Source organism: Sphaerodactylus townsendi, linkage group LG12, assembly GCF_021028975.2.
Source record: "Sphaerodactylus townsendi isolate TG3544 linkage group LG12, MPM_Stown_v2.3, whole genome shotgun sequence".
NCBI lineage: Eukaryota > Metazoa > Chordata > Lepidosauria > Squamata > Sphaerodactylidae > Sphaerodactylus > Sphaerodactylus townsendi.
Window position 1 is genome coordinate 42,660,782 of NC_059436.1, and position 19,525 is coordinate 42,680,306.

Here is a 19,525-nt window from a genome sequence, read left to right on the forward strand (position 1 = left end):
ATGGCACGGGTGCCAGAGGTGGCACTCGGAGCCCTTTCTGTGGGCACGTGAACACAGAGTTCGTCATGTGGGAGGCGTAAAATCACCCCCCACACACATCTAGGCTGGCCTGGCCAACTGAGCACGACATGCGCACACTGCGGTGAGCAGGGAGGACTTGTCTGGCGGGCCTGGTGCCTGTGCTCCAGGTGGCTGCTGCCCGAGGGGGGGGGGGGCGCAGAGGAAGCAGAGATGCTAGAGAGGCACAGAGTGGTGCGCGCAGAACTTGCTGGAGGCTAGAGCAGGCTGGTCCCTGTTCGAGCGGGTGGGGGGGAGGAAGAGGGAGCCAACCAGTTTTTTCTAAACTAAAACCTCAGCATTCAGGTTAAATTGCCGGGTTGGCACTTTGTGATAAATAAGTGGGGTTTGGGTTGCAATTTGGGCACTCGGTCTCAAAAAGGTTCGCCACCACTGGACTATACTAACTTCTCTTTCCCTATAATTTTATTTATTTATTTATTTATTTTATTGAATTTATAAGCCGCCTCATCCCCGAAGGGCTCGAGGCGGCTCACAACACAACTGTTTCCAGAACAGTAAATCAATATAACATAAAATCTAAACTCATTAAAACTCAGGCAGCAATTAATACAATGTAGATTAAACAACAAAAATTGTGTAAAACACACACGCAGGCGCCTGATCTAAAGGCCAAAGGAGAGGGGAGGAGAAGGCAGGGCCCCAGATGGAATCAGGGCAGCTTAGTTTCAGTTTCAGTTTCAATTTCCTGGTAGTGTGCCAGCATCGAAGACATCTCCCTTGCTCAGTCTCCCTTTGGAGGTGCCTAGAAAAATGCTGCCCCAGTACCAACCCGGACACAAAGAGACAAACTTTTCCTGGGCCCCTTGGGCTAAGATGATCTTGCAGTGTTTTCCAGAGGGTGAAGGGACTAGGGTTTGGCTGCTATGTGCTACGTTCTGGTGAAAGATGGGGTGTGGTGGGGACATGGACAAGAAGGATGGACTGTCTGTCTGTCTCCAATGCAAGTCCAAGATAGAACTCCAAAAAGGTGGGGGCTCATCTCACAATGAAACAATTGATTGGAAGATGGACAGACTTCACAATGTGAAGCTCCTCCTCCAATTCAAAATTTGTTGTCAGCACTCACATAAGGGAGGGACAAAGTATCGAAGGTGGATGGCACCTTACGGCAGTATACCTCTTAAGACCAGAAGGTAGAAACAAAGGATGACTATCACCTTTATAGTCTTTTTCAAACTTGACTGGATAATAGACTTGCCACTGTTGGACACTGAGCCAATAAATCTTGCTCTGTGCTCCTAGAAAGGCGTTTGAGTACTGGAAAATGATTAACGAGGAAACAGTGACAGTGATAGGAGGTAATTTTCCAATTCATCCGATCACTTATTTATTGGGGCCTACACTATTTAAGAATCAGAAATTAACACCACATATGCATATTTTGTATCACGGCATCCCTTGCAAAGGGTGCCTTTTGATGACCCCCGGGCGCACGCCAAGGATGCCGCGCACTGAGAGCAGTGCGCGGCATAGAGGGGATCATGTGCAGTGGGGAAAAGCCCACTGACATAGTTTCTGCCCAGTTGTTATTGTGCCTGAATTTGGTTTCTGTGGCCCTATCGACTTGGACATATTTCACCATTCAGCCTGGTTCTTTTGTATAGTCCTTGGTTGCTTCATGTGGCTTTGTAGTCAACAGGTTGCCTCGAGAAGGCTTGTACTGGCCCTAACTGATCACGGAAAGTGGGGAGTCCCTATTAAACTATTTCATAGCTGCAGGTTCGTGACCTGGATACCCAATCTCATCAGATCTCAGAAGTTAAGCAGGGCTTGCCCTGATAAGCATTTGGATGGGAGACAAACAAGGAAATGTCAGTGAATATGTGCTAGCTTCCAACCTGTAATTCACATTCAGGATGAGCAACTGTTTTTGCCCAGGGGAGCGGGGGGGGGGGGGGCACGTCATTTAAGCAGACATCATTTGGAAATGGATATCGGAGACACGCTACGAACTTTCCATGGGTATCTGAGAACATGGAGAGAATTGGAAACAAAACAGGGTTTTTTCACATTGCTAATGATGAACAGTAAATCTGGGAGTCTTAGAAAAAGAGGGAAAAAGGCATTCATACAATTTGTCCGTTTCACTGGCAGGGGAGATCAGAAGGGTTAGTCACTTGGTGGGTCTCCCAGGGAGTGGAGCGAAAGAGCTGGAAGTGCATCTCAGACCCCATGACTCTCACAGGTCAGCAGTACAGTCTGCCGGTTCCTTGCAAGGACTTTGGAAGAAAAATGGAAACCACCCCTTCTTCTCTGGCTTGGTTGGCGACCAGAGAGCCACCAACCAATAGCGTCCAAGCAATTTATTAGAAGCAAATGAATAGCACGTTGGATGGCTTTTCCACAGTCACATTGGACCTTTTTTTTTCCAGAAGAGCCTGATTCCTAGAGATATTAATATCTATAATCTTTTTTTCCAAAAAAAGGAGGAAACATTAAAAATTATTAAATGGCAAGCATGCTTTAGACCCTGCGTGCCTCATAAAGCACAGGGTAATAAAGCCATTTCCTTATTTCCCCTGGATCCTGTAGACAGGCATAATGGGGAAGGGGGGAGTTAGGGTGGTGAATGGGGGGGGGGGGCGTGATGTGAGGGGATTGCCACGAACTGGAGAGCCTAAAGGAAAGTATTAATCAAATCTGCAAAGTGCTCATTGACAACAGAGTTGCCAGTTTACAAGTTTAATGGTCTTTGCGGTTCCAGCAAAAGAAAAGAAAATCATTACTCACTACAAAATTGGTTTTAATTATCACAGCTTCTTGGCCGCTCAGCTCCCAGGGTTTCTCGTCTTCCTTTCTTGTTGCTCAAACTTCATTCCGCTCTGAAGCTTCAGCTCAAACCGACAACAAGCCAAACCATGATTTGTACGGGCCGCAGTTCAGAACTGAAGCCGTGGATTGGGTTTCCAAACATCAGCTGGCAAACCCTGGTTCAGAGTTATACATCTGCTCTCATTTTCCATCCTCACAGCACTCAGTTCCTCGTTTCCATGGTGCTGTGGCCTCCACCGGGGCAACAACAGCTATGATTACGGTTCATCTGTTTTGACACTGCCAAGCGACTATTAGCAGAGGTCACTGCTTGCAAGCACACTGGTTTCTGGTTCAGATTTGCCAACTGACTGCAAACAACAGTTTCACAATACAGGAGTCCCACTAAACTGAAACAACCCTTCTTTAACCATGGTTGGCAAACCACTTCTAACACCGTATTGTCGAAGGCTTTCACGGCCGGATTCAACCGGTTGTGGTGGGTTTTCCGAGCTGTGTGGACATGGTCTGCTAGATCTTGTTCCTAACGTTTTGCCTGCATCAGACTCGCATTAAGGAGCACAAAAGACACAGTCGGCTTAACCATCCTGAAAAATCTGCAGCTGCAGAACATGCGTTAAACAAAACTGGACGTAACATTTTATTTGAGAACACAGAAATTCTGGACAATTCGGAAGGTTACTATGTCAGACTGCGCAGGGAGGCCATTGAAATTCATAAACACCAAGACAACTTCAACAAGAGAGAAGGGACTCTGAAAATTAGCAAAGCTTGGCTACCAGTACTTAAAAAATGGACTGATAATCCCACCCCACAATACAATGCACTCAACCAACCCTAGGAATAGCAAGTTCCACCCAAACACTTACTGATTGGTTCCCGACCTTGGGACATGGACAATATACCTCAGTAAACTTTCCCTTCTCAATAGACACAGAGTGAAACAGACTTTTCTCTGTGATACACCTCTGAAGATGCCAGCCACAGATGCAGGCGAAACGTTAGGAACAAGATCTACCACACCACGGCCACACAGCCTGGAAAACCCACCACAACCACTTCTAACACTGTTTCAAATTCTGGTTTGCTGGCCAACCAGCAAGCAGTTGGTCAAGTCACCCCAAATCAAGCTTAAAACCTAAGAAACTGCCATATACCGAGGAAGACCACTGGTGATCTTAGCACAGCGCTGTCCACTTTGACCAGCAGGGACTCTGGTCCTCAGCAACTGGTCCCAGGGATTTTTAAACCAAAGATGCAAAGGACTGAATCTGAGATATTTTGTATTGAAAGCACGCACTGCACCAATAAGCCACGCTCCTTCCTGACAACAGAGTCTAACCTTATACTTGGTCAGATCATGAGTCCATTTAGACAAGTGGCCATGCTGGGGCTGACGGGAATTGTAGTTCATGACCATCTGGAGCACCATAGGTTGGCCACCCCTGGTCTACGCTGACTGGTAATGGCAAATGGACGCAGGTACTGTACTGCTGAGCCACATACTTTTCCTGATTGCTCAGAGCAAGGCAAGTGACTCCTGGTACCAAGGAGCTTTTACCCCTCTACCCTATTTCCCTTTGTCCTTCCCTTTCCCTACTCTCCCTTCCCCACTTCCCTCCTTACTTGTAGAGTCCGTCTGGCTCCAGGCACTTGAAAATGACGGAGTAGAGGCTCGTGTCAGGGACATCCCCGTGACTTCTGCCAGCAGCCACACAGGTTGTTCCAAGGCCAGACAGCAAATCATCGGCAAAGCTCAAGGACTCTCCTGCAGAGAAAAGAAGCAAAGGTGAGCCAATTGTACTTTTTACCCTCTTCGCATCTATGCCCATCTTCCTCCCTCATGAAATAGCTGGTGACTGTGTGCTAGGATTCCTAGCATTGCTCTGAGAAACGCTGGGTGATTTTGAGAACCATTCCTGGGGAAGATGGAGTTTGGGGAAGAAGTTATCCTACTTCTGGAAGACGCTTTAGGAATATGGAAGGACCACAGAGACATGGGCAAATTCCTAGACCGTTACTACGGAGGTCGTTTTTCATCTACCCCTTGATTTCTGAATGAGGTCAGGGGATGGGGCTGAGGGCAGAAGGTTTTGCAGCAGATGGGCAAATGGAAATCCTTGTGGTCTATGTGTTGGAAGTAACAATGTCTAGTGTGCAAAAAAACCTACAATGAAATCCCATAAGCAGCAGGAGGATCAGTTACCCCCTCCCCCTGCCTATACCGCTTGGATAGCAGAGGAGGGGGCCATCTTGTGGGTGGGGCTGCTCAGTCCTGCATGGAGTAATGTTCAAGCCCTGGATTTTTTCAGACAATTAAAAAGCTGAAAAAAAGATAGGGTTTTTTTCGGGGTTTTTGGTGGATTCGTCGAATTACCAAGGATACTTTAGATTGATGCTCTCAGGTCTAATCCCTTCCTTTTCTTGGAAGTCTTCCCTTTCTCCCTCCCTAGCTAGTGTGGTAGCTGTAGGCTTACACTCCCTGTCAGCTTTCCTATCTGCAATGTTTAACTTGGTCTTTTAATCAGTGAGTCTGCCATTGTCTGTGTTCCTAGTACTTCTGCTAACACCAGGTGGAGGGATCAGTTCCATTTTATTTGCACTCCACCTTATGAGTTTCATTTGGTCAAGGGACAGAGACCAGCCCATGGTCATACAGGGCTCATCAAGGATTTGAATGTGGTCTTCGGCCACACTCCATTTATAACACCTTTTAAAGAATTTAAATTATTTCTGGGACCTTTTTTTAATTAACAACAAAATTGGAACTAGGGAAATGGAGTGATTTAGCCACAAGAGGATTCAATCTGCTTTAATCCATTCACTGTACTTTTAGCCTGCTTTTCAGACACATATTGGTTTCCAAATTTACCACACACAACAAGTAAAATGCAATACACAACATCCCCTTGGAAGGAATCTCTGAACTGAGCTTGAATCGAGGATGGCAGAAAGAGGCTTTGCTGCTTCCTACCTTCCTTCTTGGGGTTCCATATGCTGGAAAGAGGGCGAGGAAGCTAGGACTGGATCCAGACACGGTGGGAAGGTGCCTAACTGATTCCTTCCCTCCCTGTCAGGGGTCTATTAGAAGAAGAGTTTGGATTTATACCTTGCTTTTCTCAACTGTTAAGGAGTCTCAAAGTGGCTTACAAGCTCCTTCCCTTCCTTTCCCCACAAAAGGCACCTTGTGAGGCAAGTGGAACTCAGAGGGTTCTTTGACTAACTCGAGGTCACTCTTGTAGAGAAGTGGGAAAACAAATTTGGTTCACTAGATCAGAGATTGCTGCTCTTAACCACTAATCTATGCTGTCTCTGGGCCTTTCCCCTTTTTCCTCTACCGCCGTCACTGCGCGCTACTCACTGCGCGCATCATTTCTGGCATGCGCCCTGGCTTCCCCACAACCAAAGCAGCTACCAAGTTTTCTCCAGAAAAGTTAGAATGATGCGCAGCTGATAACTGAACAGCGGCAGCGTGCAAGAACAGCTGCGTTGTTGCTGCCCCTGCAGTGGGGAGTGCCCCGGGACCCTGCGCTATTTGAGGAGAGTAGCGTGGGGCTTAAGGTAAGTGGGGAAAGGCCCTCTCAGTGTCAGTTGGCTACCTTTATCAGGGTCTTAACCAGGGGCGTAGGTAGCTATAGAAAATGGCACCTGAGGTAAGTGCTAAAATTGCACTCCCTAAGCATCTTGACTCCCACCTTTTGGATAACTGTTCAACTGGAGAAGCATTTCCACAGGCATGCCAACCATCCACATCCCATGGATTCTTTTAACATTTGAAGAAATCAGTTTGGGCCTCTGCTATTATGTCTTTTGATTTTGACAGTAGGGCAAACCCCCCAAATCATTTGCATTTGTCTGTTTTGTCTGTGATTTTACTTGTAAAGCACCTTAAGCTTTTAAGAAAAAAACAGGTTGACTTTTCAAATGAAGACATAAATTCCTAGGCAGTTTTACTGGAAAAATTCTTGGGAGTTTTACTAGTTTCACTGAGAAAATTCTTGGAGTTTTACTGGAGCTTTACAAGCTTTACTGGGGAAAATCCTTGGAGGAAATGATGGCAGGTGACAAGCCAGAGTCTCAAGCCCTTTTTGCTTCCAGCTAGCAATAGAAGCAAAAGCCACCACAGTGTAGTGATTAAAGTATTGGGCTAGGATCTGGGAAACCCACGTTCAAATTGTTGGAATTTTCAGCCTTGTATTTATGCAGCAGCGTCATAAGCAGCAAGGAATTCTAGGAAGCTGCACGAACATTCTAAAGGTGACAGTTAAAAACCGCTGGTAGTTCTGTTGTTCCCTGACTGAGAGAAAAGAGGTTTCTCTGTGTACTGCTAACCAATGCTATGTAAAAGTGCTTTTTGACTAAAGATACTGTATAAGCTTACTATCACAACCAAACTGTAACAAACGATAAGCTGTGAATGTAACAATATATATGCAATACTTTGTTGATATGTATATACTGTTTGTTTTTCTCTCTCAGTGAAAGTTCTCTTCATGTTTATGAACTTCTGAGGTAAAACGGCTGGTCTTTTGAGAGATAACTATTCTTATTGAACGTGCCACACAATCCACATTTCTGCTCGTTACTCTGCTTGACAGGATTATATATTGTAAATATACCTGTTGCCCTTCACAAATCCCCACTTGTGCCATAAAAGCTTGCAGGATAACCCTGACCCAGTCACACAATCTCAGCCCTGACCCTCAGCAGTATTTGGATGGGAGACCTCCAAGGAAGTATAAGGTCATGATGCGGAAGCAGGCCACAGAAAACTACCTCTGAACATTTCTTACTTTGAAAACCCTATATAATCACTGTAGGTCACCCTCCCCTCCCCCAAACTGCCATTTCCAGTCTTCTCTTCCAAACCCCCCGGAATTTCCTAACCGAGAGCTAGAAGCATATAGTGGTTAAGAGCAGAAGACTCTAATGTGGAGAACTGGGTTTGACTCCCCACTCCACATGATTGGAGGACTGTAATTTGGTGAACCAGGTTTGTTTTTCTTGCTTCTCCACATGAAGCCTGCTGGGTGACCCTGGGCTATTTGATATGATGCAAGCTGGTGAAAAAATGTCCCCCCCCCCAACTTGGTTGTCCCTCCAAAGGAAGTGAGTGGGGATCCCACCTGAGTAACTGACTAGAGGCAAAGGAGCTGGCCAGTGTGGGCTGGCAGGGCGTTCATGACCCATGCCCGGCCATGATGGATCAGGCCCTCTGATTCTGGCATTCAGTCTCTCAGTCCTTGCAAAGTTCTCCAAACAGGGAAGGGAAGGGAACGGAAGGGAGGGTTAGGAGCCTGGCAGGGGACTCCCCCTGTCACTGGCCTTTCGAGAGCTGCTGCTTTACACATTTGGTCAAGGCAGAGTGCAGAGTGCACCACAGTTGAGCAAGTTGGGTGGCCAGGAGCACTGTGATGCAGCTGCTGGGCGCACCCACCTCCTCTTCTCCATCTCAATCCCTGCAAGTCATTTTAGAGTCAGCCTCTGCCTGCACTCCCGCTGAAAGAGCACCCGGGGCTTAAGTCCTCTCTCCCCGCGCCCCCCTCACTATGCCCATGATCTTAGCCATCAGGGCACTTGGTAGCCATATTTCAGCTTCATGGTGTTTAAAAAGCAGTTTGGTGGAGATGTTTGTATAACAGCTACTGGAAAAAAGACCTGAGGTGGCAGCTCTCCCACCCCCGAGGCTCTAAACTGCTTTGTACACTTTCAAAAATAACTCTGCTGGATGCAAGCAGGCAGACAGCGGGATGACAGTCAGTGTCCTTTGGGCTTTATATAAAAGTTGTCCATTTCCAGAGCTGGACAGGTCAGCAGTGTGTAAGTGTGTGTACATGCATGCACGCAACACACACACACACACACACATATACACGGATGTTGACGGGGAGAACCTGCAGAGTCCCAGACATTGTGGCATATAAAGTAGCCCTGCGTCTTCAAGTTTTGGACTTTTACAGTCAGTTTTGGGTTGAGCTCTTGGATGGAGCAGTAGACTGACACTCATTCTCCTGTGTCTTCCTTGGCTTCCTTTCAGCCTCATCAAAGACAGAGGGCAATGGAGACCTATTCGCAGAGGGCCCAATTCACACAATGCAATGTCTTCATTTTCTGCCTCCCGGATACAAACAGGCCTGGGTTCTGATTTGTGATCATGGCCTGCCAGGAGATTCAATTTCAGCTTTTGCCAGAAGGATAACTGGGCAGGACTGCGTCCAGGTCACACTCTGTGTTTTCTGCCCCCCCCCCTGTGGCCCCCTCTCCCTGCGGGCTCCCCACTTACCTTTTTCAGCTGGTAGAAAACAGCTTTCTGTCAGCTGAAAATGGCCCAGGCTGGTGGGTTGGGGCCAGGCCTGGCGAGGCGGGGCGGGGCGGGGCAAGAGGGAAGGGGATTGGGGGTGATTTTCATGCCCCCAGGTGTGTGCCCGGTACAATGCCCCCCGCCCCCTTGTAACTCTACCACTGGCTTTTGCCCCATTGGAGGGTTTCCAGCTTCTTTGGTGTGGGGCCTAGAGAGCTCCTAAAATTACAGCTGATCTCCAGGTGATAGAGAAAATGGCTACTTTGGAGGGTGAACTCTATGGTATCATAACCAGCTGAGACCTCTTCCCTCCCCCAAAACCTGACCTCTCCAGGCTTCTCCCCCAAATCTCCAAGAGTTTCTCAACCAGGAGCTAGCAGTGTGGTGTAGTGGTGAAAAGTGGTAGACTCTAATCTGGAGAACTGGGTTTGATTCCTCACTTCTCCACATGAGCAGCGGACTCTTATCTGGTGAACTGGATTTGTTTTTCTGCTCCTACACATAAGCCTGCTGGGTGAATTTGGGTTAGCCACACTTGTCTCTGAACTCTCTCAGCCCCACCTACCTTACAAGGTACCTATTGTGGAAGGAGGAAAGGAAGGTAGTTGTAAGCCACTTTGTAAGTTGTAAGCCACTTTGAGACTTCTTAAAAGTAGGGGAAACGGGTTATAAAAACAGACTCTTCTTTTTCCCTAAAGCCATTTTGTATCCTGAAATGGCTCCAGGGGAGCTGCTATTTTCTACAAAGGGAAACTTTAGTCCAGGGATGGCTTCATGTTAAGTTTCCATTCTACAGCAAATAATGACTCTTTGGGACAAGTATTTGATGGGCATTTTAATTTAGAGATTGCGAATACAAATAATTTATATTTTAATGTAAAACTAAGTTATTGTTTTAATTTAAATGTTTTAACTGCATGTATCTTTGTATTGTTATAGCCAATGGCTCAAACAATAAATACTTGACTTGACTCTTTGGGAGCACTTCGACAGGGAAATGGCATGGGAGTTGAAGTGACTTTTCCCTAGCCACCAGAGTGGTGAAAACTGGGACCATGTATGTCTGGGGCGGGGGGGGGGGGTGTTACATATCTCCCAGTACACATCAGATTGAGAGTGTGTGCGACTGCCATGAAAAGTGTATCACAAAAAGCAGCTCCTAAATTGTGCAAACAAAGCCCCTGCTGTGATAAACCAGCAACCTATAAATTCATAATCTGATTATCTGTGAGGCAGCAGCAGCAGCAACCAATTCTACAAACACACACACACACACACACACACACACACACACACACACACAAATATTAGTTTCTTGCAAAAGCACAAGCGAGTAACAGTTTTTGTTCCTGCCAATGACTGGAAAGAAAAACAGAAAATTTTAACCTTTCCTTAAAGCAGCCCATTTAGTCATTTTAATACCTCTTGCAGCCCTCAAATGGCAACTTTCCAAAGCTGCTGCCATCCTACCACCGCTACTTTAAACAGAATTGCTGAAGGGGGATTTGAGTCAGAATTTGGCTCAGTGAGAAAACGCACACCTTGCAGGCAGAAACTCCCCGGGCCCCCCCCCCCCCCCATATCAAAGCAACAGGTGCTGGCAACAACCCATCTGTGCCTAGCAATCATGACAGCCAAAATACATCTTACTTAGTCAGATAAACTAGTGAGCCAATCCAGTGGCCTATTTTGTACATCCAAGTCCTAGCCAGAGTTTGGACTCTAGCATTTCTCAATAAAAGGGACCTCTGGTTAGCAAGGGGTGAGAAAGACTTTGGGGTATTGTTGCTGATTTATTTATTTATTTATTTATTTATTTATTTGTTTGTTTGTTTGTTTGTTTGTTTGTTTGTTTGTTTGTCAGCTTTTATACCTCCCTCCCCTGGAGGGCTCAGGGCGGTTCACAATGGAAAAACAAACAACATCAAATAATAAAATAAACAAACACCGTACATTCAGTACTGGTGTACATTAAAACAGCGTTCCATCCTAAAATACATTAGACAGCATACCATCCTAATAAAACATTCCAAGCAGAGGATAGTGCCCAACAACTAAACTCCTCTAAGAGAGAACAGTAGGGCCCCAGTTGTCGAAGGAGTGTTAGGGGAAGGGAGGGAGGGGCATCCAGCGGCATTTGGGCTCCCCTAAAAGCCCTGCTATGAATAGCTTTCGGTCTTGCGAGGCCCTGCGAGGAACTCAATTAAGGTGTCCCGCTGAGAGGGTTCAGACATGAAGCTGGCATGGAAGAGCATTCCACACCAGGCAGGGGAGGCTACAGAGGCTATAAAAGGTCTCCTGTGGCCTGAGTGGAGGCCAGCCGCGTCATAGAGGGGCCAGGAACCACCAGCAAATTGGCCTCTGCCGAGCGCAGAGGCCAAGATGGGACGTATGGGGCCAGATCTGAATAGATAGCCCTGAGGTAGAAGGACCAGTTGTCTGAGCTGGTACCAGGCAGCCTCAAATGACAGTACTGTGACTGGGCCCCTGAGCTTGCCAAGCAGAGAACAAATTTGTCAACAGGGAAGGAGCAAGCAGTTGGCAAGAGGCACAAGGTGAACCCCAGATACTCCAAGAAAGCTACCTGCCTCCAGCAAGCAACAGGGATTCCTAGAAAGAAAACGTGGACGGAGAAACATGTCAGCTCCTCTGTACTGCCCAGGGCTGACCAGCCCGCTTTCGTCTATTATTTCCCTTTCTCCCTCTCTCTTTCTTTCCACCTGTTTCTAATTTACTGTGGTGGGCATCTCTTGCTGTGATCTCAACCCAATCTGGGACTCACAAACGAGGCCGGGGATGGGGGAAGAAGAGGAGAAACTACATTTTCCCCCTTCTTCTCCAAAAAAAGACTATTTTATTTAAGTTTGCTTCATTTTTGGAATTTAGAGCAGAAGAAAGATTACCCCCCCCCCCCCCACACACACACACAAAACCTAACATAATGAAAACAAAGAGAAAATGTCTGTATGGATAAATAAATATATCGGTAGGTCTGGCGCAGGCACGATCATGTTTCAGCCCCAACGGAGCCGTAATGGGGAACAGGCGCATTCCTGTGCAACGGCTCCCAATTCCCTATCCATTTTCAAGGAAAGGAAAACAGAATCCAATAATCAGAGGCCCAAATGGGCACGGAGGGCAGAGCCTGGCTGGTAGATGGGGCCCTGTCAGAAGTTCAGCCCCCCCTGGTGACAACCTCCAGAAAGGTGTCCCTGGTGGAAGGCAGTGAAAAGGTGAAGGAGGAGCAGGGATAATTTCCATCCTGCTCCTCTTTGGTTTGATTTCATCTTTTGTTCAGGAAACACCTGGCCCTCAGAGGTCTGCGAAACTGTGTCAGACGCGGTGTCCCCCTTTACACCCTTCCCTTCTCCCATTTTCCACCTCACGGTGTTAAGATTGGAGAAGGGGGAAGCTTTGAGCAGGTAGGTGGGGGGGGGGGAGGGGTCGGCATCTGTTAAGGAACGAGCATGTTCAGATCTGTTCACAGCAAAGCTTGAAGCAGGAATGCTCCCAGGGAAAAGCTTTGGGAAGTGAGTCTAACCAAGACTGAGGGATTGCTAGGTGAAACCAGACTCAGTGAGCGAGAACAGATAGGCTTCTGCTTTTTTTTATTTCTAAAGCACACGCTGACCACACATTTCCAGGTTCATCTCTCTAGCTGTACGGGTTAGAAACCAAAACCTCTCCAAAATCTGAAACTGGAGATGTGTCGAGTTTGTCACTCTTGAGAGAGGATGAAAACACAGAGGGTTACCTGGACTGACATAGCACAACAAATAGCATTCTTCCCCAGGCTGCTCTACTGCAGAATCCATGACACTCCATGCGCAACATATATGCCAGTCCAGAAGGTGACCTTCCCTCTCTCTAAGAGCCTATTTGAGCAGGCAGGTGGCAAGTGTCATTTGCATGCCAGGAAGTGTTCAACTCCTTAGTGCCTTGGCAGGTGACTCTAGTAGCCTTGTACTCTAAATCCATGAGGGAACAGTGATTTTTGAATTGATCTGATCACACGCACACATATACACACAGAAACATCTACAGCTTTGATTGTCATGTCAGCCAGAGAAAGCTGAGCTCTGAACAAGCCCTTTTAGCAGAAAGGAAAAGCTGAACGTTACCTGTTTTACAAAGACCTTAACGTCTTTGTAAAATCTACCCTTCTGTCTTTTTAACTTCCAGCCTGATACAGATTTTCGGTGAACCTGAAAAGTTTGCACACTGTTTCGTGTCAATTTGGTGGTCCAAATAAAAGTAATCACATGGGTTTTGTTCTTTTTACAAAGACCAAGCCTGGGAATTTGGGAAGGTCATCGATTTAAGAGGCTCAAAAAACCCCAAAAGTCAAGTTAGTAAAGAAGCACGCGACCAAGAACCTGTATTAATTCCAGGGCGGGTGGGTGATGTTTGTACCCCCAGGGCAGACCTCAGTGGGTTATTGATATCTCTTCAAGACAAATGCACACGATTTATACCACAGATTTATAAATATTCACAGGAGAAGAATCCAGCTACCTTCCCACCCCATAGAACCTGGAAAGACTGTTTTTACTTTTAGCTCTGCTTTTATTTTCATTTTTTAAAAACATGCTGCTGCTTTGGACTCAATTGCCATGCTTCTTCGCTGTTTTAAGAACATTTTGTTGTATTTTATTTGTTAGTCATTTGGGGGGTGGGGGTGGGGGTAATTTGCAATGCAGCAGATAAACCTACAATCCCTGTCCCCAACAAAGGAAGAAAATAGGAGGAGGCTGCAAGTCAGCTATTTTAGAAATAACGGAAAGAAGTGGTGACCACGTGCATCATTAGGTAACTGGAAAAAAAGTCAACAGAATCTTTCAACTGCATTTTCTATTCTTCTTTTTTTTCCCCCAGTGGTTCTTAATTGGCTGTGTTTTCATGGGTTTGTTTAAAGCCTCCTTGAAGATCAACAAATAGGGAATAAAATTTTGAAATAAAAAAAGAAATAAAACAGGGCAAAGACCTGCAGGAGGAGGAGGAGGAACAGTGATGGGATCCAAAAATTTGAGTAACAGGTTCCCATGGTGGTGGGATTCAAACTGTGGTGTAGCGCCAGTGGGGCTGGGTGGGGCACGACGGAGGCGTGGTCGGGCATTCCAGGGGCGGGGCATTCCTGGGAGGGCTGTGGCAAGGATGCAGTCTCTGCGCTGGTCCTTGGGCGGGAAACGAATGCACGCAGGCGCAGGCTGCCATGCATGCTGCTGCACCTCCTGCTACACTGCTTCAAGTTCTGTGCACTACTGCTGAGAGGAGGGGCGTAACTAAGGCAAAAATCACGTGGAAAAATCACCAATTAGTAACCCCCTCTCGGCACACACACATAATTAGTAATCTACTCTCGGGAACCTGTGAGAACCTGCTGGGTCCCACCTCTGAGGAGGTGGTTTACTTGATGAGGTTTGCTGTAGATTCAGAGGTCCACAAAGACATCTGCAGGGTCTATCATTTGAGTTGCAAGTTGGAGAACAGGAAATCCCTGGAGAATTTTTTTTGGGGGGGGGGGTCGTGTAACCTTAGGAGAGTTGGATTTGGGGAGGGGAGGGACTTCAATGGGGTATATTGCCATAGCATCCACCTTCCAAAGCAGCCATTTCCTCCAGGTGGAAGTGATCTCTGTCACCTGGGGATCAGCTGCAATAGCGGGAGATCTCCAGCCATCATGTTAGGGTAGCTAAATCCCCTCTGGCCACTGGCAGGGAATTGGGGGAGGGTAGGATTGCCAGATCCAGGTTGAAAAACTCCTGGAGATTTGGGGATGGAGCCAGGGGAAGACAGGGCCTTCAGTGAGGTACAATATCATAGAGTCCACCCTTCCAAGGATCCATTTTTTCTAGGGCAGGGGTCTGCAACCTGCAGCTCTCCAGATGTTCGTGGACTACAATTCCCATCAGCCCCTGCCACCATGGCCAATTGGGGCTGATGGGAATTGTAGTCCATGAACATCTGGAGATCTGCAGGTTGCAGACCCCTGCTCCAGGGGAACTGATCACTGCAGTCTGGAGATAAACTGTAATTCTGGAGCATCCCCAGGTTGGCATCTCTACACAACCTGGAGGCTGCCAACCTGCCCACTGTTCCTCCAGGATTTATGTCCAGCCTCTCTTGGTGACTGTCTGCAGCTGCATTGCTTAAACATGGGGCATACTGTCAACCTTGCATGAGCCAGGGTACTTTGCTATCACCGTCTGCTCTCTGCCACTCCTGCTGGCTGCGTTTCCTTTGGCTTACCCTGCTCTGTATCTACCGTGTCTCTTGGGTTGCCTCTGAGTAGAAAGATTCTGTTTTCTCCATAACAGTTGCCTTCACAAAGATGAGAAAAGCAGGGCCTGTCTAGCAGAGCTGTATGTTCTAAGGATGCCTTTCCTGATTGCTGCGGTCAAAGGAAATATCTCTCTCCGTGTCCCGCACATGGGGCCTGAAGCAGGAGGAAAACGGGGCTATGTCTGGAGGGGAACCATGCTCCCCTTCCTTTCCAGTCAAGTCTCTTTCCACCTATTAAATTCTAACCCTCCAGCCTCTTTCCCTAAAACTGCGCAGCACCCTATTTTTTATTATTTTTAAGGGTCAGGGGAAAAATTATTTAAAGAAAAGCAAACCCTCTGAAATCCACAATGAAATTCTGTTAAAAAAAAGTTTTTCAAGCTTGGAAAAATTTTTCTGGGTCAGTTTTTCCTACTGTTTAATCCCTGCTTTGAGTTACACAGAAATGAGTAAACACATTTTATGAGGTTCTAATTCATACCTAACCCATATAGTTTATAGCTTTACATATATATATATATATATATAAGCTATGACTTCTTTCACATAGCAGTAGCTCTGGTGGCTGCGACATGTGCTTAAACAAAGCAGGGCCCAGCGGCATGGGCGAGGTGCGATCTCGCCAGGCAGGGGAACGGTTTCCCTTCCAGACTCCAGCCATTGTCTTTGCGATTCCTAATTAGCTGCCCTCATTAACAAAGAGAAAGAAGCTGAGGGATGTGGGCTGCCCTGGTGGAGAGTCTGGACCTAGCATGAGACCATCCGAGCTTCGTTGAATATGGCACACCAACTGTAAATGTTAGAAGCTGGGGGAGGGATGGATCCACGAAGGCCTCCATGCCAGATGTCTCAGTTCTGGAACTGCCATGAACAAAGCTTCTTGGCATTTTGGAAAGGAAAATATGGCAGACGGGGGCCCACGTTTGTAACAGGGCTTGGCTATGGGAAAAGAAGGGTGCTTTAATTACTGTAGCGGACCACCTTGGGCTTTTACAAGCAGTTGCATGGGGAAAAGGCATAGAGGCAGAGGTGTTCCAAGGCTAATGACACATCTAGGTTTGCCAGGCTGGCACCCCTCTGTTGTCTGCTGCCAAGACAACGGTGACTTCTATGTCCCCATAACCTATGTGCCTGCCAGTTGAGTCCCCAACCTCTAGCTGGGACCTGGAGATCTCCCATAATTAGAACTGATTTCCAGATCATAGAGAAGAAGAAGCGTTTGGATTTCTCTCCTGTAAGGATTCTCAAAAAGGCTTACAAATTCCTTCCCTTCCTCTTCCTACAACAGACACCTTGTGAGGTAGGTGGGGCTGAGAGATTTCTGAAGAACTGTGACAAGCCAAAGTTGCCCAACAGTCTTCATGTGTAGGAGAAGGAAAGCAAATCTAGTTCATCAGATAAAAGTCCACCACGCATGTGGAGGAGTGGGGAAATCAAACCCGGTTCTCCAGATTAGAGTCCACCACTTTGAACTACTACACCATGCTGATCAGTTCCCCTGGAGATAATGGTTGCTTTGACTGCTGGACTCTTCAGCATTATACCCCATTGAAGTCCTTCCTTTTCTCAATGCTGCCTTACCCAGACTCCACCCTGCAAATTTCCAGAGTTGGCATGCCTAATGGTATGGTCTGGCAAGGGTTTGTGAGAATGTGGATCAGCAAAATCATGTAGACAAACATTCACTCTTCCTGTGTCATGACCTCATCTTCCTTAGGAGCAGCAGTGGCGTGGTGGTTAAGAGCAGGTGAGCTCTAATTTGGAGGAACCGGGTTTGATTCCCCACTCTGCTGCTTGAGCTGTGGAGGCTTATCTGAGATTAGCCTGTGCACTCTAACACGTGCCAGCTGGGTGACCTTGGGCTAGTCACAGTTCTTCTGAGCTCTCTCAGCCCCACCTATCTCACAAGGTGTTTGTTGTGAGGGGGGAAAGGGAAAGGAGTTTCAAGCCCCTTTGAGTCTCCTAACAGGAGAGAAAAGGGGGATATAAATCCGTCGTCGTCGTCTTCTTCTTCTTCTTCTTCTTCTTCTTCTTCTTCTTCTTCTTCTTCTTCTTCTTCTTCTTCTTCTTCTTCTTCTTCTTCTTCTTCTTCTTCTTCTTCTCCTCCTCCTCCTCCTCCTCCTTCTCCTTCTTCTATAAAAGAGTTGCCCTGTACAATTCCACCTACGCCCTCCCTATTCCCTTATGGAAATTCCATCCTGAGCAGATCTGTTTTACACATTCTGTGGAAAAACAGAAATGTGGCAGTCCTTCCTGACCTCATGAGGCAGGCCATTCCACCAGGTGGGGTTGGTTCACCACTATTCTGGATCTTCTCATCACAGTCTGCTCACGCATGTCAAAATGTCATGTGTGTCAAATATAACAAAGGGTGGAGCTCTGGCAATCCATTCTGTTCCTTTCAAAATGGAGATACCATTCTTTCTCCCCAATAGCCTTGGGGACATTTTTAATCCACTAAGCAGCGATAACTTTCAAACTGGTCTTTTGCTGTGTCAGTAAATGAAACTATAAAATATGCTTGGAGGTCCCAAATGAGTCCATATAGCTGCCACGTTTTATACAAATCAACGGGGCAAAAATTCTTCAAAGTCCCTGGTGGACTCATGGGGCCAAGTCTGAAGAACATCAAAACTATGAACTTCACTAATCTAAGAACTGTAAGTCCTGTTGATGATTCCATCTGTGTTATAAGGAAATGCAAAACAGGATTTGGTGCCTCTTCCAGACAGCTGAGAATCCCCTTCTCCTGGAAGCCAACTCAAGTCCTGTATGTGGGATTCTTCAGAGATGTTGCATGGCCTTCCTTTGGAAAGGATTTTATAAGTCAGCCTCTCAGGTATTTTTCTCTTTATACAAATTCTTCCCAATGCAAGAGAGAGAGAAAATTGCTCAGCTGGGGAGATTCAAGACAATTACTGCTTTATCATTGTCCAAAGGAACTTGTAAATAAGAAACAGCCCAAAAAATTCTGACTGGAAGGTAAAGCACTGTCCCAAAGGAAACAATCCATGTTGATAACACACCATATGTGGAACAGATTTCACTTGTGTTTACTTCCACACATTCTTTGAAAGAGTGAAGAGAACAACAAAAGGAATGTTAATCAAAAAGCCAGCCTTTCTAGCCATTGGACTCTATTGCATTGTTGGTCCACCCTCTCTCTAAGGAGTACAGAGTGGCATAACTGGTGTGTGCCCCCCCCTTTTATTATTGAAACCACCCTATGAGGCATGTTATTGTAGACAGAAACTGATCCAAGAGCATTCTGGCCAAACAGGGATTTGAACCTGAATTTCTCTGGTCAAAATCCAGCATCAGACCATACTGTTTTTCCCAGTCAGTGTTGAGACAGCAAAGATACTTACTGAGACAAAACATATACTATCACATCCCTAAAAGAAACTGTGGGGTGGGGGGGGGGAGGGAAAGATTACATCTGACTTCTATTCAATCATATTTGATGTGCTAACAATCAGTAACCCCAAATAAATTTTTCTATTAGTATAATTATTGCATTCCTTTTCTTTTTTTGAAGTACGTTTACCTGCCTATGTTTCTCAGCACTGCCTTCCCTCCCCCCCAATGAAGGAACTTCATATTGAATCAGACTTGGGGGGGGGGTCAATCTGGTTTTTCAGGGTGGCATGCAGATAAAGGTCTTTTCCAACACCTGCTACCTGAGATTGATCTTGTTCACCGTTATTTACTTAGAATGGCAGTGGATCTCCCACAACAGTCTTTCCGTGGCTGCTATAAAAGGTTATTTACCAGCGATGTCAGGAATTGAACTTGGGACCTTCTACGTACAAAGTATGAGCACTACCAGTGAGCCACAGTGCATGTTTTGCCTCGTTTTCCCACTCCTGCTAACTATTTACATCTCCTACATGAGCCCACTCTGAAACGCGCTGTCACCTTAGCCAGATGCAATGTTCTTCCTTCTACCAGACGACACAACAGAGAGCACCATCTTCCATCCTCCGATAGATCTTGCACCTGCAATCCTGGTCTTGAAGAAACCGTCCATCATCTTCTATTATATTGCCCTCTATATGCTGTAGAGCGGGAAATACTACTTAATCCTTT

At 46.5% G+C, this 19,525-nt stretch overlaps 1 protein-coding gene across 1 annotated transcript in view; it reads right to left on the minus strand.

The window, feature by feature from the left end:
• The window catches only part of ASTN2 (astrotactin 2), a 271,729-nt gene that overhangs the window by 46,490 nt on the left and 205,714 nt on the right, over positions 1 to 19,525 (minus strand). The window contains exon 9 of the mRNA XM_048513440.1: positions 4,480 to 4,621. Coding sequence (XP_048369397.1) covers positions 4,480 to 4,621 — 142 coding nt within the window. The remainder of the gene's footprint in view (positions 1 to 4,479; positions 4,622 to 19,525) is intronic.